At 36.1% G+C, this 21137-nt stretch overlaps 2 protein-coding genes across 2 annotated transcripts; one reads left to right on the top strand and one right to left on the bottom strand.

The window, feature by feature from the left end:
- The first annotated feature begins 7466 nt into the window (after positions 1-7466).
- Positions 7467-9085, top strand: LOC107714942 (iroquois-class homeodomain protein IRX-1-like). The gene is made up of 2 exons (XM_016520938.1): positions 7467-7999; positions 8215-9085. The coding sequence occupies exons 1-2, from the start codon at positions 7793-7795 to the stop codon at positions 8962-8964; spliced, it is 957 nt and encodes a 318-aa protein (XP_016376424.1). The 5' UTR covers positions 7467-7792; the 3' UTR covers positions 8965-9085.
- Positions 9086-12280: 3195 nt separating this feature from the next.
- Positions 12281-17768, bottom strand: cd40 (CD40 molecule, TNF receptor superfamily member 5). The gene is made up of 9 exons (XM_016520937.1): positions 17631-17768; positions 16142-16226; positions 15715-15837; positions 15189-15338; positions 14279-14369; positions 13504-13562; positions 13047-13136; positions 12886-12905; positions 12281-12791 (listed from the first exon to the last, which is right to left on the bottom strand). Exons 1-9 carry the CDS (start codon positions 17658-17660, stop codon positions 12576-12578), a joined length of 864 nt encoding a protein of 287 aa, XP_016376423.1. The 5' UTR covers positions 17661-17768; the 3' UTR covers positions 12281-12575.
- Positions 17769-21137: the final 3369 nt, after the last annotated feature.

Raw genomic sequence — 21137 nt, 5'->3', positions numbered from 1 at the left:
TCATCAGCTCATGCTGCCTGCGTTTAGACCCAGAAAGTTCTCACGGTAGACTGTGTGAAGTCTCGCTTTAGTGCCGCTTGAATAGTGTACAGATGAAAACACACTTTGCTGCTTTATTCGCACAAATAGTATGATGTAGTTGTATTCACATTTAAGTAGCTTTTTAGCTTTATTAGCATTTGTAGTATTATGCAACAGCAGTGTGTGATATTCTATAAGTGTAATGTCTTATTTTCTCTGCTAAAGGTTTACATTTTTCATTAAGCAATGAAAAGGTGCATTTTAAATGACCTGTTCATCTTATGATCCCAAAGTTTTACAAGTATGAAGAACTATGTTGTCTGTATGTTAATGCTAAAGTTCTGTCTTTAATAGAGACCAACTTCAGCTTTTATTTGCCTTATTTTCACCTTACCAAACTTAAAAGTCAGAATCACTGATTATGGTTCTTCTGTGAGAATGTTTTTCATCCTTGAAGACAACAAAATAAAACTGATTTTAGTATCTATAGTATATTACATATACTATACTAGTGTAGTATAGTATATTATATTTAATTTTGTATATGTAATATATTACATATAATATAAAAATATTTAACTTTTTGCATAGATAAGGTAGATAAATATTTAACTTTTTGCATAGATAGATAGATACCATATAAATGAACAATGTAAGTATAAATATTTTTTTCAGCTAAATAAATAAATCTGCTCCTGAAATAACTTTTTTTATGATGTCATGACAAAGGCTCTGTGCACCGGGAAAAATAATATCAGCCAATAATATCCCAAACAAGAGTTTTATGATCAAATTCCATTAAAAAAATGAGTCACACACTTTGAAATATTGAAATATATTTTTATGGAATTTAAATGCTTTGCGAGAGCCTTTTCTTTTATTCTTTTCTGCTGCTAATGTCTTGAATTGTATGTTTTAGCCCATTTTTTTTATATTAAAATAAATGTCTTTTGCATTCCAAAGGAGGATGTTGAGTAAATCTGCTAGTTTGTGCTTTATGCTGGAAATCTGAGGGTCTTTCCTGTTACCTGAGTGTTTATTTTCATAATGTAATTTATGTTCCCTTATATAAAACAAAAAATAAATTGTACTGTGTGTAATGTGTGCTTTTTTCCTGTTCATTATTCTGTTTTTTTCCCTCTAATTGTTGAGATCATTTTTTGTCATAAAGTGTTGCGCTCCAATCTCCCACCTTTCCTCCGGGCCCCTGCGCTAATCTAGCGTGCGGCTCTTTCATCGCTCTCCTGGATCACCCTAACAAGATTACACCCTATCAGATCTTCCACCTCAGTCACTGTCCCCCGGCTCGCACCTTCCTAGCGAAGCTCCTCGGTTCTTTTCTCTTCTCCTTCTTTGATGCCCATTGGTCGCTCGGCTTTGAGCTCCCCAGATGTAGCAAATATGGACCCTAGCGGCCCTCCGTAAGGTCCTGAGCCCTTAATTCCATTTTAGTCGCAAAAGGCCAGCGCTTGCTTTCGGGTTTTGGGTATCACAGGAGAAGACAGGCAAGTGGTTTTGTGCCTCATTTCTGAAGGGCATGGGGGTGTTTGAAGGATAAGAGGGCCTTGCTGTAATAGATACTTATCTGACTGCCCCGCAGTCCTCAAACACGCTGCTCCTCTGAAGAGATTAGAACCCAGGGAGGGCACATTAGCTCTAATCCCGTGCTTTGAGGGCTCTGCCCCACCCTGCGCTCCACTTATTCTTGCCCCTTCTGTTGCAGGGGATACCTTGTATCTGGCCCATGTGTAAGGGGAGCCTGTGGCTACACAGGAGGGGGGTCAGAGGGTGTGTGCGTGTCTGCGTTTGCGGGGGGGAGCCGCTGAAAAGCCCGGAGAGGCCTCCACTGCTGTGTAACTGATTCCCGGCTCTCTGAAGAGATTAGGCGCTACATTGTTGGTTTGGTTGCTCATTTCCATCTGAGGGCCGCTCCCCCTGCGGTTAGGGGCCGCCGTTGTGCCGGGGAGGGGGAACTGAAACCAGCGGCTCAAGGCCTCCAGCTTCCTTGTAGTCTTTGTTTTACAAATGACCCAAAATGTAGATGTCATGTCACAGATGCCTTACAAGCTCACAAGGTATTGATTGTGTGGAGAAAACCGTGCATTTAAGCGCTTCATGCGAGTCTCGATGCTGGCTGTTATTTTCTGAGTTTCTGATCACAAATGATCAATGATGTCTTAACTATCCATCAGTTACCGTTTTGTCTATCCACCTGACTGTCTATATCTCTATCTATCTAATACATTTTTGATCTATCCATCTATCTCTGTCCTTTTCTCTGCCTGTCTGTCTTTCTATCTATCGTTCTGCCCATCTACCTGACTATCTATCTATCTGTCTATCTGTCTGTCTGTCTGTCAAATGCATTATCTATCTGTCTATCTATCTATCAAATGCATATCTGTCTGTCTGTCTGTCTAATGCATTATCTATCTGTCTATCTGTCTATCTATCTATCTATCTATCAAATGCATATCTGTCTATCTGTCTGTCTGTCTGTCTGTCTGTCAAATGCATTATCTATCTGTCTATCTATCTATCTATCTATCTATCAAATGCATATCTATCTATCAAATGCATATCTCTAACTATCAATCAATCAAATGCATATCTATCTATCTATCAAATGCATATCTATCTATCTATCAAATGCATATCTCTATCTATCTATCAAATGCATATCTATCTATCTATCAATCAAATGCATATCTATCTATCAAATGCATATCTATCTATCAAATGCATATCTCTATCTATCTATCTATCTATCAAATGCATATCTGTCTATCTATCTATCAAATGCATATCTATCTATCTATCTATCAAATACATATCTATCAAATACATATCTATCTATCTATCTATCAAATACATATCTATCTATCAAATGCATCTCTATCTATCAATCAAATGCATATCTATCTATCTATATATCTATCAAATGCACATCTATCTATCTATCTATCAAATACATATCTATATATCTATCAAATGCATATATATCTATATATCTATCTATCAAATGCATATCTAGCTATCTATCATCTACCTACCTATCTGCTTGTCTGTCTTAATACATTTTAGATTTGTCTATACATATATTTGTGTCTATATTTCTGTCTGTCTCTCTTTCTGTTTATAGAACTGAGGTGTTCTCTTGTTACTGTCTTGTTCTATACTTTTTTTTGCAGCATCCCAGTCTTTCGTTCAAGCAGCAGAACATGTAGCAGGAATCTGGATGCCGTATGGACGCAGTGCACTGTATTCTCAACCACACATAATGATGCTAATGTAGATGGGCCCCAATCTACAGCACAAACTCCAACCACCATGCCGCCTGTTACAGGCTAACGAACACCACCTGTCACTCACCCCATGCTGTCAATCAAATCACACCCTAAAAGAGAAAGAGGAGTGGGCGGGCCCGGTCCAGACCCCTAACAAAGGCATCCTCCCATTGGTGAGTACTTGCACTGTCACTTCTCTGTAAAAAAAGAGTGATAGAGTGGGACTGATAACACAAATGACAAAAGATAGATGGATAGTGGAGGGGGTGGTTGATAAAGGAGAGGTGGGAAAGACTGATAACATTCACGTTCAGCTAACTTCCCTCTGTTTGGGCCTGTGGACTTGGCATAGCTCATTAGCTCTCAAAATGAGGGTTTTGAACGCTAAAAACAACGGCATTGTTTTAGGAGGCCAACACTTTTATGAGGTCATGCCATTTAAAATGAGACCTGTCTTGTAATGAAATGGCCCATATAAAAACAAACTTCTTTTTGAAAGGTGATTTTAAACGATTTATTTTAATTTATTTAGGTTTGTCAACTTAAAAAATGTGCTTCATAACATTCAAATGACTCATAACCTTTTATTTAGGTCAATATTAAAATATATTTAGTACAAAAAAAATTAAAGTCTTTTTTAAAGGTCATATTAGGTGGAAAAAGCTCCTTAAAGTAACATCTTGCTTTATTTATTTGTTTGTTTCTTTAGACTAAATTCCTCTACATTATACTTTAGTAAAAAATAAATGTGATAATTCCTTTTTAGCTATTATTCTTTTAGGTTTAATGCTAACTTGATTCACAGTGTTTAATTAAATTTGACCTCTTCTCACCTCAAAACGACTTAAAAAGGAATTACTTCCAGAAAGAAAAACTAACATGTCGAAGGTGTGAAACACTCTCTGTGGATTCCCTTCATGCTTTTGTTAACAGATCTTATTGACACCTGACTATTGGCCATTCTAATGACATGTTCAAGCCTTTTGTCTGCTCAGCGGTATGTGATGAGCGCTAAATGAAGTTACACCTCTGCCCATTGTCATTATCAACTCATTAGGACACACATACTGCACTCAATGGGTGATCCTCCCAATTTGCAAAGAATTCCATGTGTGTAAAATGCAGATAGTTTAATTTTCAGTTTTGGAGTACCTAGACACAGACCAGTCTGGTTTTGTCTTGACATGTTTAAGATTTAAATTTTCTCACCAGTAGAAACTATGGTTTATTTTGATGGTGTATTAATTCAAGCTTGGAGAAGCTGATTAATTACAGATTTCTTCTTTTACGTCACATACAGTATAACTACAGCATCAAATAAATAAATTACATATATATATATATGTCCATGAAATAAATTAAAATTAGAATTATTTACCATTTACCATGTATAGATGATTATTTTTTCTTTTTATTTACTGTGTATTTGTATGGTTATTTTATTGAATTTTAACAGACACTTTAGAGTATATCTTGTAGTAAAACCAAGTTTTGTGCATATACATTTTATTATTTGTTTATTTTTAATTAATTAATTTGTTTTATTTATTTATGAGTATGTCATTTTCCATCCATTTGCATGGTTATTTCAGTTTATTTAGTTTTTTTATTTTAACTGCTATTTTAGGGTATGTCTTAAAGCCAAATTTTGTGCTTATTTATTAGATTTTTTTAATTTACCATATTTGTATTTTTAACAGCCATTTTGAGTATGTCATAGTCAAACCAAGTTTTGTGCTTGCTTATTTATGAGTTTATTCATCTAGGTAATTTTTTTATTTACCATGCATTTGCATGGTTGCTTTATTTTATTTACTTTTATTTTCTAAGCCATTTTACACTAGCCATTTTCTATAGTAAAACCAGGTTTTGTACATATTTTTATGTATTGCATTTTTATGTTTCTATTTAAAATTCTGTTATGTATATTTGTAATATATAAACTAACTGTATATAATATGTGTATTTATTATATTTATTTATTGTCCAAATGATTAATTATGACCTATGAAAATATCTTTTCAGTAAACATATGTTATGATGATTTGAGGATTCCAGCTGACCTTGATGTGTAGAAGTAACACTAAGCTGGTAAGTACTGGCCCCTGTTTCTCTGAACCTGCAGTTGTTGATTTGTATTGATTCATCTGGTTGATCTGTTCGGTTAAGCACAACACAAACCATGAGGATTCTGACAGGAGGAGTTCCAGTAGAGTGAAACAAAATTGAATTAAGCTCTCAGGAGAAATCTCCACTCCCACCGATCTTGATTTCTCTGCTTTCTCTGTGGTGAAAGACTGGAAAAGCTGATCTCTTATCTGAAGTATGTCGGTCTGCTATCTCACACTGTTCTCCTCTCGGCAAATGACTGACATCCTGTGAGCAAACAGTCTTAACTGGACCTGTCGGAACATGAGTACACCTGTATTGTGTGCGAGAAGAGAGGAAAGAGAGGAGAAAGCCGAGTGTGTGAGGAACACAGTAATCACAGCCCTGAGCTGCTTATCTCCAGAGATGCAGCATAAGCTTTGCTCTTTGCTCTCCGTTTTGACCATTGTGCTAGCTGAGTAAATTTGCTCTTGGCCCGAGGGGATCTGAACCCCACCCTGCTTCCAAACTTATCTGTCCGTCTGTCAGCCCTTCAAATGTCTCACACCTTCACACAACCTCACCCTACAAAAACTTAATAAACATTTCCAAATAAAGGTGATGAACCTTTGGAAAAGATCAAGGCAAGCAACACTTCTTTTCATCAGAAACCCTACTGAAATACTACATAAGATGCGACTAAACTTAATTCTGAGACTCTGTCTGAGTTTTAGGAAACAATGCATGCCAGCATTGTCTACTAGATAACAGATTAAAGAGCGAGTTTCAACAAAAAAACTTGTATTTCCAATGTCAGAGAGCCTGCACCCCCTGCTATCCGGTTGTTTGCTGTGCTTTTCTTTCCAGGGCATTGGTATGTATGTTTAGGAATTCTAATCTTATCTGAGTATCTCCCTACATTAACATCTGTTATGCTGCAATTACCATATACATTAGTCGACACCTGTTTCGCTTAAACCTATTTAATTACGCCAATTGTACTAGTTTGTTGTGGGCAAAAGCAAAGTCATCCCCTTTTAAAAGAGGTATGTATGATGTTCGGTCACAATAAAGCCAAATAGCCTAATTCATAGTCCAGGGTCGTTCGGAACCGAAAGAAAAAAATCATTTGCGACCGTGCGGAAATGATTTAGACTACATAAATGAAATTAGAAAAATAGTTTCGCTTTTAGACTAGTTTATTTGATTTAAAAAAAAATAATAATCGGCGTGTATAGGCTATAAACAAGATTTTTTTATGTCTACTGTGTAAATGATATCTGATTTAAAGAATACATCAAATTCTCTCTGATTAAACAAATTGTATTTTTAATAACTTTAACGAAAATATTAGCTATTTTAATTTTTTTTTTACATTAAAGTAGGCTACATTAATTTTGCTAAATGTTCATGAAAGCTAATCTACTTTTATACCAATGAATCAAACGTGCAACGCAAGTTAAATCCATCTGCAATAGTTTTTTTTAACTTGCACTAAATCTAATGTCAAAACAAAGCAACTAAAGTTTCCAAATCGGTGTTTAGTTAAAACCGCTACAAGGTCTTTTCTTACTCTTTCGAACGCCTCAGACACACATTGCACCGTGTTGCTAATCAAATTCTGATAATGGCTTGTCATGTCGTGTCTTGTATCGGTTTGCTCAGACAAAAAGATGAAACGGTCTCAGCAAGATGGAAAAAAGTTTATTCTGAGACGTTAATGTGCGACATTTGTAGCTGTTCCGATGGCTTTCAATCGCTTCTCTCGGCTGAGCATCATTCAGTTCAATTAGAAGTGTTTACATGCAATCAAGATTAAATGAAACCTATAAAACAAAAACAAAATAGGCTATATTAAATATAAAAGTGATTTCTACAAACACCATTAAAAATATTGAATGAAAACATGTAGCCATAAATAGGCTACCATCTGATTGTTTGACTTTAAGTCATCAAGACTTTAAGAAGTTTAAATAGGCCTAATATTTATCCTATAAATCAAAACAGACAGATTTTCTACGTGAAGCTTATTTTCATGGTTTTAATAATTAGCCTATATGAAAGTATTTTAGATCGACGTACAATCAAACACCAATCTCATTTAGGAGCACTTCCAAAACAAAACAAAAAATGCGAATTTCGAATGGAGCCCTACTGTTTTCCACTCTTCAGTACGGATAAGCGTGAGATAAGCATCATGAGTTTAAAGACTTTTAGAGGTCGTTAAAAGGAACAACCGAAATTCTCCTTTGAAGGGATTTAGCCCCAGTGAAAGCCTTTGGATCACAGCTGTCAATCAACCACCATGGCACCGCCCACTGGTGCGGCTCCGCCTATAAAGAGCGCCCGTGAACTCGACGGAGTGTCATTCATACACCAAAGCTCAGGGAGTAAGGATGCCTGCTTCTCCAACGGGGTTTGGAAACTTCTTCATGGACAGGAACATCAACATGCCCGCTGGATATCAATTATTGGGCTGCCCGCCTGGAATGCAACAGCTACCGCCACATCTTGTGGGAATGGCTGGGGTTCCCTTACCTTTCTCAGGAATACCGGGGTACAGTTTCATCCCTTATCCTCATCCGGGACACATGGCACACATTGTAAGTATTCTGAAGTATTATATATATATATATATATTGCATATGCATTACAATTCAATGCAATTTTTTAGATTTTATTTTGTACGTATTACAAATGGTATAGCCTAATGCATGTGGAAAATTAAAAACACGACAAACTGAAAAATTATTCCTTTATTGTATTTCAACATGCATATTCTTCATATTCTAAAACCGAATCTCTTGCTTACTTTCAGAGCAATTCCTATGACCTCAAGGCTGCATCTCCGTATCACCAAGCTCTCTTCGGACGTGGAGGACCCTATTACACTCCATATCGTCCCATGCCAGCTGATGACCCGAGTAGGGTCACCAAAGTGGCCACTAGAGAGAGCACCAGCGCTTTGAAGGCCTGGCTCAGCGAGCACCTTAAAAACCCATATCCCACCAAAGGCGAGAAGATCATGCTCGCCATCGTCACCAAGATGAGCCTCACGCAGGTGTCGACGTGGTTCGCCAACGCCCGGCGCCGCCTCAAGAAAGAGAACCGGGTCAGCTGGGCCTCCAAAGGAAAGTCCGACGAGGAGGATGAGGAAGAGGAGGGTGAGAGCGAAGAGGAGGGGTCTTTGAGGAAAGGCACGGAGGACGAAGATGAAATCGATCCTCAAACGGTTGATGATGATGATGATGAGGAGGAGGAGGATGTCGCGGGGTCAAAGTCGGTCGAGGACCGTTTAGCGGAAGGACTTGATCAGCAAAAGGAAAGTGACAAGTCTGACACGTCGTGTGAGAGCAAAAAAGAGGTGTGTAAACAAAACGTCGATGTCCAGAAACCTAAAATCTGGTCTCTCGCGGAAACCGCGACTTCAGATATCGTCAAGAAACCCAGCGATCTGAAACATCTTCACAGTCCAGACTTTGGGAAGTGGTGGGCTGGATGGCCTTCAAGGGACTCCTACTCGCCTGTAAACCTCTCCACACATGACCTGCCCAAACAAAGTCAATGAAACTGTTCATCCAAGAGACTATAGACTGAATTTTGCACTTTGAAAACCATTGGGAACGTTTTGTTGTGGAAGTTTGCATAGGCTACAAGATTTAATCCAAAGGATGCGTATTGTGTAAATATTGTACAGATATTTTGTTTAAATTATAAATGCATTTACCTGCTGACTTATTTTTGCTAAAATAAAACGTTGAAAAATTGAAAAGTTTTGGTCATGGTCAATGGTAATGGTAAAATCCCTTTATCCAAAGTCTTTGGTAATGGTTTGGGGTTTGTTTACATGATTTAAGTACGAGTTGCGTTTAATTATTATTATTATTATTTATTTTTTTTTAAGCGTTGAATTTTTGCTTTTAGGTTACAGCTTACTCTCGATTTCCAGCTGTAATGCTGTAGTTTCTTAAAGTCCTAAAGACCCGTTAATTAAAGCAATAAGTCACGAAAAGTCTCACATTTCAGTTAATTTAACTCGCTGAAGTGTTTGTAACCAGAAACATAATTAAACGGACCATCGTTTAACAAATAGGAACCTTATGAAATTTAATAATCGAAATAAAAAATAATATAGATCGTTATGCTGTTTACACAAGCAATTAAAGCATCAACATGATGGAAACTGTATAGACCTACTGGCTTCAAGGCTCGCCTCACCCAATAAAAATTGGCGCACAACTAGGCCTAATAAAAGTTATAAAATAAACAGCGTTTAATAATAAATCAAATTCGACAATAATTGGATTAAACAAATCTTATTCCGCATTTTAGCTTAACCATTCACTGGCTGCCAAAAAAAAAAAAAATGGCATAGCCTAAAATAGCTTACTTAACAATACGTTCTAACGCGTCTCATCCAATCAGAGAACTAGAGGTTTTATAGTCACACCTTTATCCATGATCACGCTCTAAAACCTTAAAAAGTACATGTTCACAGTCGAACTTTATATATGTTAACTGACGTCGTTCACGAGGAGTTCTCAGATTTTGGAGGCAGACCAAGACGCGTTCAAAGCGTTTCACTTCAAGGCTGGATTTAGGCTTCGTGTTATCAGTGAGGACACTACTATTGAGGGATTTGCATATCTGTCTCTGATCTGTTAAAACAATTCAAAGCAGCGCGGATTAAGGACACGAATTGTTCCGTCTTAAAGGGCAATAATTAAGATTATTCTTGTTTAGTCACGACTTGACAGACGAAAAGTGCCAGAGGCTTCTACCTTTACCCTCATTTAGTGCTTAAATGTATGGGATCAAACGTGAACAAAGTGACTTGTGAGAAAATAAATAGTATACTGACAAAAGTCAAGTGCAAAAAGGTAAAACTGTACCTGTTAAGTAATATAAGACAACTTGAAATGGAATAATTTGATATGATTAAAATAATATTATAATACAGTATAGAATAAAACGTGAGAGAAAAAATAAAACGTCCAAAAGGTTAAATAAATAAACAGGCTAAAATAAATAAAGTCCAAAAGTAGTAGTAGTAGTAATAATAATAAAATGAACAAACATGGTACTCACAATTAAATATAGAATAAAAATACTTATGCAAAAAAAAATTTAAAAAAAGTCCAAAAGGGTCAAATAAATAAACAAATGTAGCAATTTATTATAATATAACATAAACACGGTACTTGCAATTAAAAAAAAGTCCTGTGCATATTTCACCAATCATATCATTTTTAATTGCTACTAGAAAACGATCAAATAAATAAAATAAAATAAAATAATAATAAAATAGTCAAATAAACTGCTCCATCAAGGAATGGGGCATCAAAAATCTTGCATCCTTTGGTTTCTTTTATAACTCTCTCTGACACAAACACACCAATGGGATTAGGCCTTGGGACAATATTCTGTTTTTGCGGCCTCCCCTCTGCAGAGGGAATGATAAAAGGAAAACTCTTCCTTGCCAATCACTATGGCCTCCATGTAAATTCAAAGGCCTGTGGCCTGTTAATCCAAGGATAATGAGAAAACCCCCGAGTACAAAAAAGGAGCACCTCCCACCCGCGCCCCGAGCACATATTCACAGCTAACACACACTGGGCACAACAATCTCCTCCATGCCCCCCTTTCAGTGGCCCAAATGATGTGTAATCCCAGTCTAAACATGACAGGCAAAAGGCTGTGATATTGAGATAAGGACTGAGGCGTTGAACAATGGCGCGAGATACAATGCCTAAATCGGCCATCAATGTGCTTCTCGATCCGAGCATATGGTCATATGCTTTGGATACTACGGCCTTATTTATAGTTCAACAAGCTACTTTTGGATTTGTGTGTTTAGATTTATTCAAAAGTATGAGCTTTATAAGAATGTCAAATCAAAAATCTACACATAAATCCAAAACAAACTTTACATTTTCTAGAGGGAGATAAAGTAAGAAAAATAGTGCGCCTTGTGATTTTACTATGAGCCAAAAGTTAGATTAAACGTTGAACTGTTTCATGCCAAAATTCCTCAAATATGGAAATGGCAACCTCTTGTGGACAGTCGGAGTATCCCACAGTGCATGAGCGATTCATGTACAACTCAGTTTCACACCAGTTTTTTTGAGAACATTTCACACCTCATAAGTAGCGAGTGAAAATCGTATAGTGATAGACTGGTAATTATTTATGGAGAATCAGGAATTTTTTTTAATATGTACAGAGAATCAGCAATTTATTTAACATGTACAGACTGAGGATTTTCCACATAAATCTGAAATAAAATGCAATACAAAATTCATAATAAAAGAAACAAAACTGGTAATGTACAATGGAAATATTTACACAAAATGCAAAGCAACACAGATTTCACAACAATTAACAGTTTAAATGTCAAAGATCAAGATGACAAAGACGAAACATTAAAAAACATATTATACATGATTTTGTGAACATAATAACACTCACACTTCTGTACCACATTATTTTCAATCCCAACTTACACTTTTAAGTTCTAAGAACTTTCTATGAATGCTCAAAACTTAAATTTTTTAATTAAACAAGCATTTTGGAAAACACTTAGCTGAATAGGTGTGTAGTCCTAAATTTACAGTACCAAACAAAAGCACTGGAATGTATGTGTGTTGGTTTTGTGCAGTCACATTGGTGTTACTGTGAGTCTTTTTATTAGCAGACTACAGCTATTGTGAGGGAAAATCTCCTTAGGAGCATTAGCAATTCTTCTTTTTTTCTCCACTCTTTTAGAATAAGACAGCGCTATAGTGTCAGGTTTTCATTTTGGTTTGCTTCTAAATAGATTTGATTGCCTTTCATTTTAAACTCAGATTTATTGTAATACTTTTCTGTCATGACAACTCTAGACCTATCGGACTGCGCCATCTAGAGTTTCATGCCAGAACTCTGTATTTCAGCATATTGTAACAATCACATGCAAGTGCTAATGCAACTGCGAACACTCAGCAGCAGTGAGTAGTATTTATATATTTGTACTTATATATAAGTATTTCATGTTTCAGTCATGAAAAAGAACACATGATTTTGTAAGACACATGAAGACATTTAGAGTAAAGCAGTGCTTTATAGTGTAATGCTCTATTTATATAGATGATTGTAACATGATGGGAGCACAGCTGTCTGTACTTTGCAGAAGACTGTGCTCTACGAAAATGAATTTGATTCAGTAGTTGGGGTAATAGTGAGTTTGCCATCCTCTTGTGCTACGTAATTTCCATTGTCAGTCAAGTTGCTTAGCGTGGGGCTCACGGGCACGCTATGGTCAATGTCCTCCTGAGGCTGTTGAATTGCTGGTCGGTATGCTCTCTCCACATCTTCATTTTCTCCATGTGTTAAGACCTCTATGGTTTTTTTGGGGAGCTAAAAACAAAAGAACCATTATCATTCATTTCTAAACATGAGCATTTTGCTTTCCTTTGTTGCTTGTGACTGAATGGCAAACCCAGACATTTACCTTATAACATCCAGATTTTCCTAGAAGAAAGTAAAAACACAGTTAATGATAAAAAGCTGTAATATGAGCACTTTAGCGCATAGGAATTGATTGTGAGAAACGGTATACACTGCGGTATTGTAGATAAATTAATTCGATCATTAGTAGGTTGCAGCACTTACTTTTTTTAATGAAAACGAATACTGCAGATGCGACGATTAACAGAGAAACTCCCACCCCAATGAGAACTCCGTAAGTGGGTGTACCAGCCACTGAAACAAAACACAGATCACAATCTTCATCATTTCTACTAGTATGGGTAATCAAAACATTACTACTGACAGCATTTTAAAACATCTTAGTACTTAATGCAAACTATGCCGTGTTTTAAATAAGCATGGTTTTTTGATTCTCAAAAGTGAACACACCAGTTTAGCTATACAGGAACTAAAATCTACCCACACAACTCTCAAGTTTCACTATTGTGTTTTCAATGTTCAAATAAAGCCTTTAGACTTAGTCCACATTAAGAGCTATCAAATCAACAACAATTTCCATTCTACTGACTATTTAAGATTCATATTGACTTTGGGCAAAGAGTGACTAAGTGGCTAAAAGCATTTTTTACAGTGTACTCACCACAGGTCTGATCTGAGTTTGAACTGCCAGGAGTGTTCTGAACATATCCAGATTTACATCTAGAGGAAAAAAAAAAAAAAAGAGTTGAGTTGAGACTTGAACTCAGGGAATTATTTCTGTTATTTCATTCAGAATGACTGAATCAACCAGATTGCATTAGGTTACAAAAGGAATTTAGATCAGGCAGATATATTCTTTTTTGGGTAACAATTGCATGTTACCCAATTGTTGCACACTCAACATCCCAGAACAAAAATATGTTCTAAGAATATTTTGCTAACGTTCCCATTATGCTATTAAAAATTTGTTTCTATATGTTCTCCGAAAGTTCAAAACATCCAGTTTTTAATGTTTTAAAAAACACTTGTTTATGTGAAAGTTGAAGAAAACATTAAGTGAACGTTCCGTTTTATAATTTTGGAAACATTATGGGAATGTTACTTTTTGAATGTTCTCTGAACCACCCGAAACTAGAAGGTAGCAACGTTTTTTAAAAATGTTGGACCAAAGCCCAACCAAAAACATTTCATGAATGATGTATATTATAAACAGCGTTTTTGTGCTACCATTTTGGGAATGTTTTTAATTACCAGATAACTTTGAACAAATATTCTATTAACATTACTGGAAGAAAGTTTGAGAGAACGTTGCCAGAACGTGGTTCCCTGTTAGCTGGGATTTCATCCCGTTACACTAACCTAAGACACAATAGTATATGAGACCAGCACTAACAGAAAAAAACAAAGGGACTTAATATCAGAAGGCTTTCTCATACTCGCTCCATTTCCTGCAGGTGTCAGATGAATCATTGGTGGAGAATGTTCCATGTTCACATGCCTCACACGCAGTATCACTAACCGGTGAACCTGTCAAAATACAGGGTGACGAGAGGCAAAAATGAAACCCTTGTGTCTATTCAGTGTAAATGATGTCTATGCACTGGGTTTGAACCACTAGCTACACCACGCCATTCAGCTTCCTCCAAGTGTCTTTGGCCATTTAGATAATTACAATGATTGTAAAACACATTTAAAATGATATTTTGTGACATATTATTAGATTCATTTTTTAATAACAATGTAAAGGTACAAATTAGGACAGACCTTTTTTGACAACTCTCTGTCCTGGCTTGCAAACTGTCTGTTTTGTACAAGTGTCGCAGTCATCATCTTGTGTACAGTAGTATCCAGGTTCACACTGACATCTGCTTAGCCTGGTCTTGCTGGGTTCATTTTGTGGCAGAAAATGTAAATCTGAAAATTGAATGAAAATGAAAAGAAAATCAAGAGAGAGAAAAAAAGAGTAAACTTCACGGAGACCTTCCAATTACATTTATTCACTTAGCGGATGCTTTTATTTATAACCTAAAAATTTGGATTCATTTATACTAATATTAATAGTTCTTTAAACAATTTATTATTACACTCTAAAAAATGCTGGGTTAAATACAACCCAGTGCTGGGTAAAATAGGGACAAACCCAGCAATTGGGTTGTATTTAACCCAGCATTTTTTAGAGTGTAATAATAAAAACCACTAGCTACACCACGCCATTCAGCTTCCTCCAAGTGTCTTTGGCCATTTAGATAATTACAATGATTGTAAAACACATTTAAAATGATATTTTGTGACATATTATTAGATTCATTTTTTAATAACAATGTAAAGGTACAAATTAGGACAGACCTTTTTTGACAACTCTCTGTCCTGGCTTGCAAACTGTCTGTTTTGTACAAGTGTCGCAGTCATCATCTTGTGTACAGTAGTATCCAGGTTCACACTGACATCTGCTTAGCCTGGTCTTGCTGGGTTCATTTTGTGGCAGAAAATGTAAATCTGAAAATTGAATGAAAATGAAAAGAAAATCAAGAGAGAGAAAAAAAGTGTAAACTTCACGGAGACCTTCCAATTACATTTATTCACTTAGCGGATGCTTTTATTTATAACCTAAAAATTTGGATTCATTTATACTAATATTAATAGTTCTTTAAACAATTTATTATTACACTCTAAAAAATGCTGGGTTAAATACAACCCAATTGCTGGGTTTGTCCCTATTTTACCCAGCACTGGGTTGTATTTAACCCAGCATTTTTTAGAGTGTAATATTAACAGATATTGCTAGTATGCTAAAATATAAAAAATACGTGCAACTGTCTAAAAACATAGATACATTAATCTTTAAAAAATTGTGTTTAAGAAAAACACTCACTAGGGTCACAGCTGGGCTGGCGCTCACATCTGGTTTCGCTTGTGTAGCCACTCTGATATTCTCCGTCTTGGCAGTCCTGACAGCGCGGGTCCTCGCAGTTATCATCCACCAACATCCTCTTACCTGTGACACACTCACAGTAACTACCCGCTCTGATTAGACTAAGAGATTCGTATATTAATTAAAGGAGGAATAAGAGTAAGCAAAACATGATATTATTGTTTTTTTTTTCAAGGCCACATGTAAAACAATATCAACTATACAAAGTAAGGCATTGGCAATTAAAACAATATGGTACTGTAGCTGAGTAGACTATTCATGTGTATTTTTTTATAGAAAACAAGGGAAGTAGGCTACATGCTGATACTTCCTCTAGACTACGTCAGTTTACTGTCACGCCACATTGAATTACAGTTCGTCCACATACCTGGTCCACACTTCTTACAGCATTTACCATCCTTCGAATAATGTGTATCCTTCTCACAGCATGACACAAGGTACAACAATGTGACCTGTCAAAAGTAAATGCATAAAGAACATTATGAAGAATATTAACCCTTGTGTTGTGCTGAAAATCCTTTACCTACACTCTAAAAAATGCTGGGTTAAAAAGGGACAAACCCAGCTATTGGGTTGTTTTGACCCAGCGGTTGGGTTATATTTAACCCAGCATTTTTTAGAGTGTAATTGGTGTTCCCGGTACAAAATTACTTGTAAATCTTTAATTATGCTATATTATCACCAAATCTTGGATTCAATCTTTTTGTCAACTTGTTTTCTTTCAATTAGCACAGGTTTTGTATTTCTTTTTCGGAATTGATTGGTCATAAGCCTTATTAATCTGCGGTTATGCACCTCAGTTTTTGAGTGAAAACAAGCATTATTTGTATTGTTGTTCACTCAGAAACGGAGGAGCTCAGATCAGTGAGACCTACGATCAATACAAAACCTGTGCTAATTGAAAAAACGATTGAATCCAATTTTTGGAAATAATATAGCATAATGAGACTTTCAAGCAGTTTTTTTTTTTTGTGGTCTGGTCATTTTTGACTGGGATCAAGTGTAACAAAGATGGAAAAAATCCCCCAAAAGTACAAAGGTTATCCATTTTTGGAAGTTGTTATACCCTGTGTGAGTTAAGTCAGTAAGTTTTAGTCCAATGCGACAACATTATCTAGCATTTTTGGAGAAAATCCTCTATGGGTCGAAATGACCAGAACACAACATGAGGGTTAAGGTCATGTGACGTCAACACATCAGCGCCCACGAGGAGGTGGTCCACTCCATGAAGAATAAGTCTGCTTTTTCTATTATATTAATATGTTTAAAGTCTTTTTTTAAATGTGTAAATATCTTTATTAGCACATACAAGGTAACTCCTTTTATAATCAGTTATCATACAATTATTAACTATTAATGATCAACACTATATTTAAATGTAAGCATGTTTTTGAGTTATTTAAGTGGACATGCGGTCCCTCAGACCTCCAAACAGAAACATGGGGCAAACTTGAAACCAAAACGACGTTTTTACAACAGGCAATGCGGAAAGTCCCCGAGATCCCCACCCATAATGACCGTTTTTCAATACAGAAGGCTGCAACCTTACAATAATGCATTAAATGACTATTGAACAACAGACAGTGCAAATGTTTTCATATGTATCTTAGATACAGACATTTTAAATGCGTTTCCAATACCAGCATTCAAATCGAAAGTGAAAGTAACGCTAACACACGAGTCATTGTTTTAATAACGACGACAATCTAAACGTTCTAAATGCTGCACATGAGAAATAGAAACTGATTCATTGTTACAATGAACATTAGCAATTTCAATAACAACCACCATTCATTTTAATGCGTAGTTAACATGCACGCACAAAGCGTTACTCACGCGTAAAGCACATCACTTACCAGCGCACAAAGAGTGAAAACCGTTCTCATGATGACAATATCAGTAGAAACGGATCCTTGTAACCAGTTGTTGATGCCTCACAAACACATAAGACACTAAACCGTCTGCTGCAGATCTTAAACTACCGCTTGACAGGCGCGAAGAGGGGATTTCTTTCTGCAGACACGCCCACATGTGACATGTGACCATTTCCCATTTCCCCATACTATTCCAAGAAGAGAAACTCTAAAGACGTGTCAAGGCTATTGATAGGCTAATGCATGATAAAACTGGTAAAGTTATTACACTTATATTATTTTTAAGAATTATTTCACGTTTTCGAGAGATTTTTTTGATTCTTTTTTTAAAAGAATCATTAATATAACTGTAATTAATATAGCCTAATCTAATATATAAATCATCATTTTATTAATCTGAAAAAAGATTATAACATGGAATTGGTTTGTCTGTCAGTCTAATTCCATAAAAACGTCACTCAACCAGGCAGAACTTCCCAGCTTGACTTTCACTTCCTCCAGACCACAAACACTACTATTGAGTCATGTCAGCAGTGACAAAACGTTTATCTCTTACTTGCAAATGACATTTATTTATTTACTTGCCCGATTTAATGTCACCTTAGCATCATTAGCAAAACAGAAAATCATAGTTCATCTGTGATTTACTGAATTGACTACACTGTGTGACTAAAGCAGAAAAATTCGGAGCACTAAGGCCTGCCATTGCATTTTGTACTTTTTACTTTTGCATTTTGGAGGGAATGTGAGCATTTAGTGTTGGTGGCAGTGCAGTGACCTTTGCAGTGCTTTCGAACGCACAATTAAGGTTTTTCCTAAGTGACAATTAATTTTTGGGTAAATGTGTACTGCAGTATATAAATAATAGCCTATTAATAATATAAAGTATTATATAGCACAGTGTTGTTATTATTAATTCCGAATAAAAATATTAGAATTATTTTTCATGATTTGAAATGAAGCTGAAATAACGATAAAATAAAAAATATATATAAATACTATAATAGTATAATAAATAATACTATACACTGATATAGTATTATGGATATATAATATAAAACAATAGCCTATGCGAAAGACAAAGAGTGAAAGCAAAATACAGCTCATGAAACAATAATGTTATACAATGGCAGCATGATTTGACACAGTTCACACATTCTGCCACTGTGAGAAAAGAAGAGCAAAACGGCATGCAGCTTGAGAGTTTTACAACCACAGGTGAATCCCACCCCTGCTAAAGGGCTCTCCCCTATAAAATGAAAAAAAAAAAAACCAGGTCTGGATTCAACAGACAGCATGAGGAAATCCCCACATTACAAGGAAGTTGTTTTGGAATATACATGCATGAGTACTTCTAGGGACATACCGTGGAAGAGAAGAAATACTCTGAGATCAATGATGTAATCAGCCAGATCCCAACACAATGACGTCTGGACTCAGGAACTTCAGACAGACTTAGATTTTCATAACATAAGGCTGATTGTCTCACTTCCTCACAAAGACTATCTGAGAATGATTTGAGGCATGGCATACTGTAATTAAAGGTTCTAGTGAAAAACCCTTCAGTCCCATGAGGAACAGTTCAGAGAATATGGACGTCACATTTTCCACGTCAGTTTTGAAAAAATGCCTTTTCTGTTTCAAGACACTGCACAGTCTAGGTGGCTTGTTGTATAAAAGTCTGTAGGCCTGTGTGTTCAAAGTGCAATAACTGACAAGAATGCAAAAGGTATATGACAAATTCTGCAAAAACACCAGAATGAAAAATACATCTGCTTTACATGTGTGTGAGAGAACTTCAATAGTTTACACTACACTAATCACTAGACTACTGGCAAATGAAATAGGATGTAAACACTTCCTTTTCTCAGTCTGTCACTGTTTTGACGCATATAGGCTATTTTAAGTAGGTGTTAATTGACACCTACATATGAATATGTTTGGGAGTTTTTAGATGTTGGGGGATTGCTAAGAACACAACCTTTGCACTTTGTTTATTCTCTGAACTTTGTTTCGTTTATTCTTAAAGTCCGCATGAAATCAAAATTGACTTTATTTACTTTACTAGCGCACATTGCTAGTAATGATGTGAACAATTAATCCGTGCAAGTTAATCCGCTGAAAAAAAATTGTTTGTCTTCATAATCTTTCATCAAAATCTGAACATTTACTTCCGCTCTGGAATGGCATTCCTTTTCTGATGACGTCAGTTTGACGGCTTGGGCAGAATATCCTTAAACACACCCCTCCAACCGTTAGATTGCTATGAGTGAGAGACAGAGAGGAGGAGCGCAAACATAAAAACCATGCCCTCTATTCAATATTCCGTTTCAGCTGGAAATACGTCACTACACTGAAATAAAGTCGGCAGCAACTTCCGGTTCACGCGGACTTTAATGTGGTTGTTAAATGTATTTAAAAAAGTTCAAAGGAAATTAATTTGTGAAATTAAAATACTAATTTGTCCCCCAAATTATATGTCTGTTTCATAGTTTGCCAAAAATATATAAGTTAATAGCTCATAATTAAAAATCATAGTTAGATTTCGACATTTTCACAAATGTTCGCAATGTTAGGGTGGTTGCCTGGGCATTGCCACAGTGGTATGGACCGTTGCTTTCACTCGGCGGCCATCTTGCCATTGCTCCCTAGGCAGATATTTCCAAGTACAGTAAGTACAGATCCTATCTATTTGAACAGGGAAAGACATACATCTCAAAAGCTAGATAGATAGTGTTATCCTTAAATAACTGACTTCAAATAAAAATATTAACAACATTATAAATGGTATCACAAACTGTGCTTCTTTTTAGTTAGATTTTAGCCCGCTAATGCGCATGCGCATTCCAGCGTCAACAAACAGGTGATCGTAAAAGGCCATCTGCACTTTTAACTCTAATTTTAAAAATAAGTTACTAAAATAAGTTGCCTATTATTATTATTATTATTATTGTCTGAAGTAGGGCCTACCTGTAGTAAGTATGATTAATTGGTTGCCATGGTCGTCAGGGCTTCCTTACAAACATTAGGCCTACACTTTAAGCTGAAGCGCGTTGCTGCTTGTTTAAATGCAATAACTGATTTAAATTCGTTGTGGGTAAGTAACATACCGCTTTCACGTTCACGTTCACAATACTAATATAGAGCTAGTTTGTACTTTATTTAAAGTCCAGTTTGTTTTTTACAGCGTCGTATCGTGATTTGTTTGTGTCGGCTGTTCACCACCTAGCGGTTAATCATTGTGCTACAATTGAATGAGCTTTCAGACATTTTTGGAAATGCGTGTTTTATTTTACTCTACAAATTTGAGAGTACAACCATCTATATATCGATACAACAGCCGTGTAATAATACATAGCCATACATAATGGGGAAGTCGTGGCCTAATGGTTAGAGAGTTGGTCTCGTAACCCAAAGGTTGCGGGTTCGAGTCTCGTACCGGCAGGGATTGTAGGTGGGGGGAGTGAATGTACAGCGCTCTCTTCCACC

Source organism: Sinocyclocheilus rhinocerous, unplaced genomic scaffold (genome assembly GCF_001515625.1).
Source record: "Sinocyclocheilus rhinocerous isolate Xijiao unplaced genomic scaffold, SAMN03320098_v1.1 scaffold28, whole genome shotgun sequence".
Taxonomy (NCBI): domain Eukaryota; kingdom Metazoa; phylum Chordata; class Actinopteri; order Cypriniformes; family Cyprinidae; genus Sinocyclocheilus; species Sinocyclocheilus rhinocerous.
Note: the sequence above shows the minus strand (reverse complement) of the source record. Positions and strands in the feature narration are given on the sequence as shown.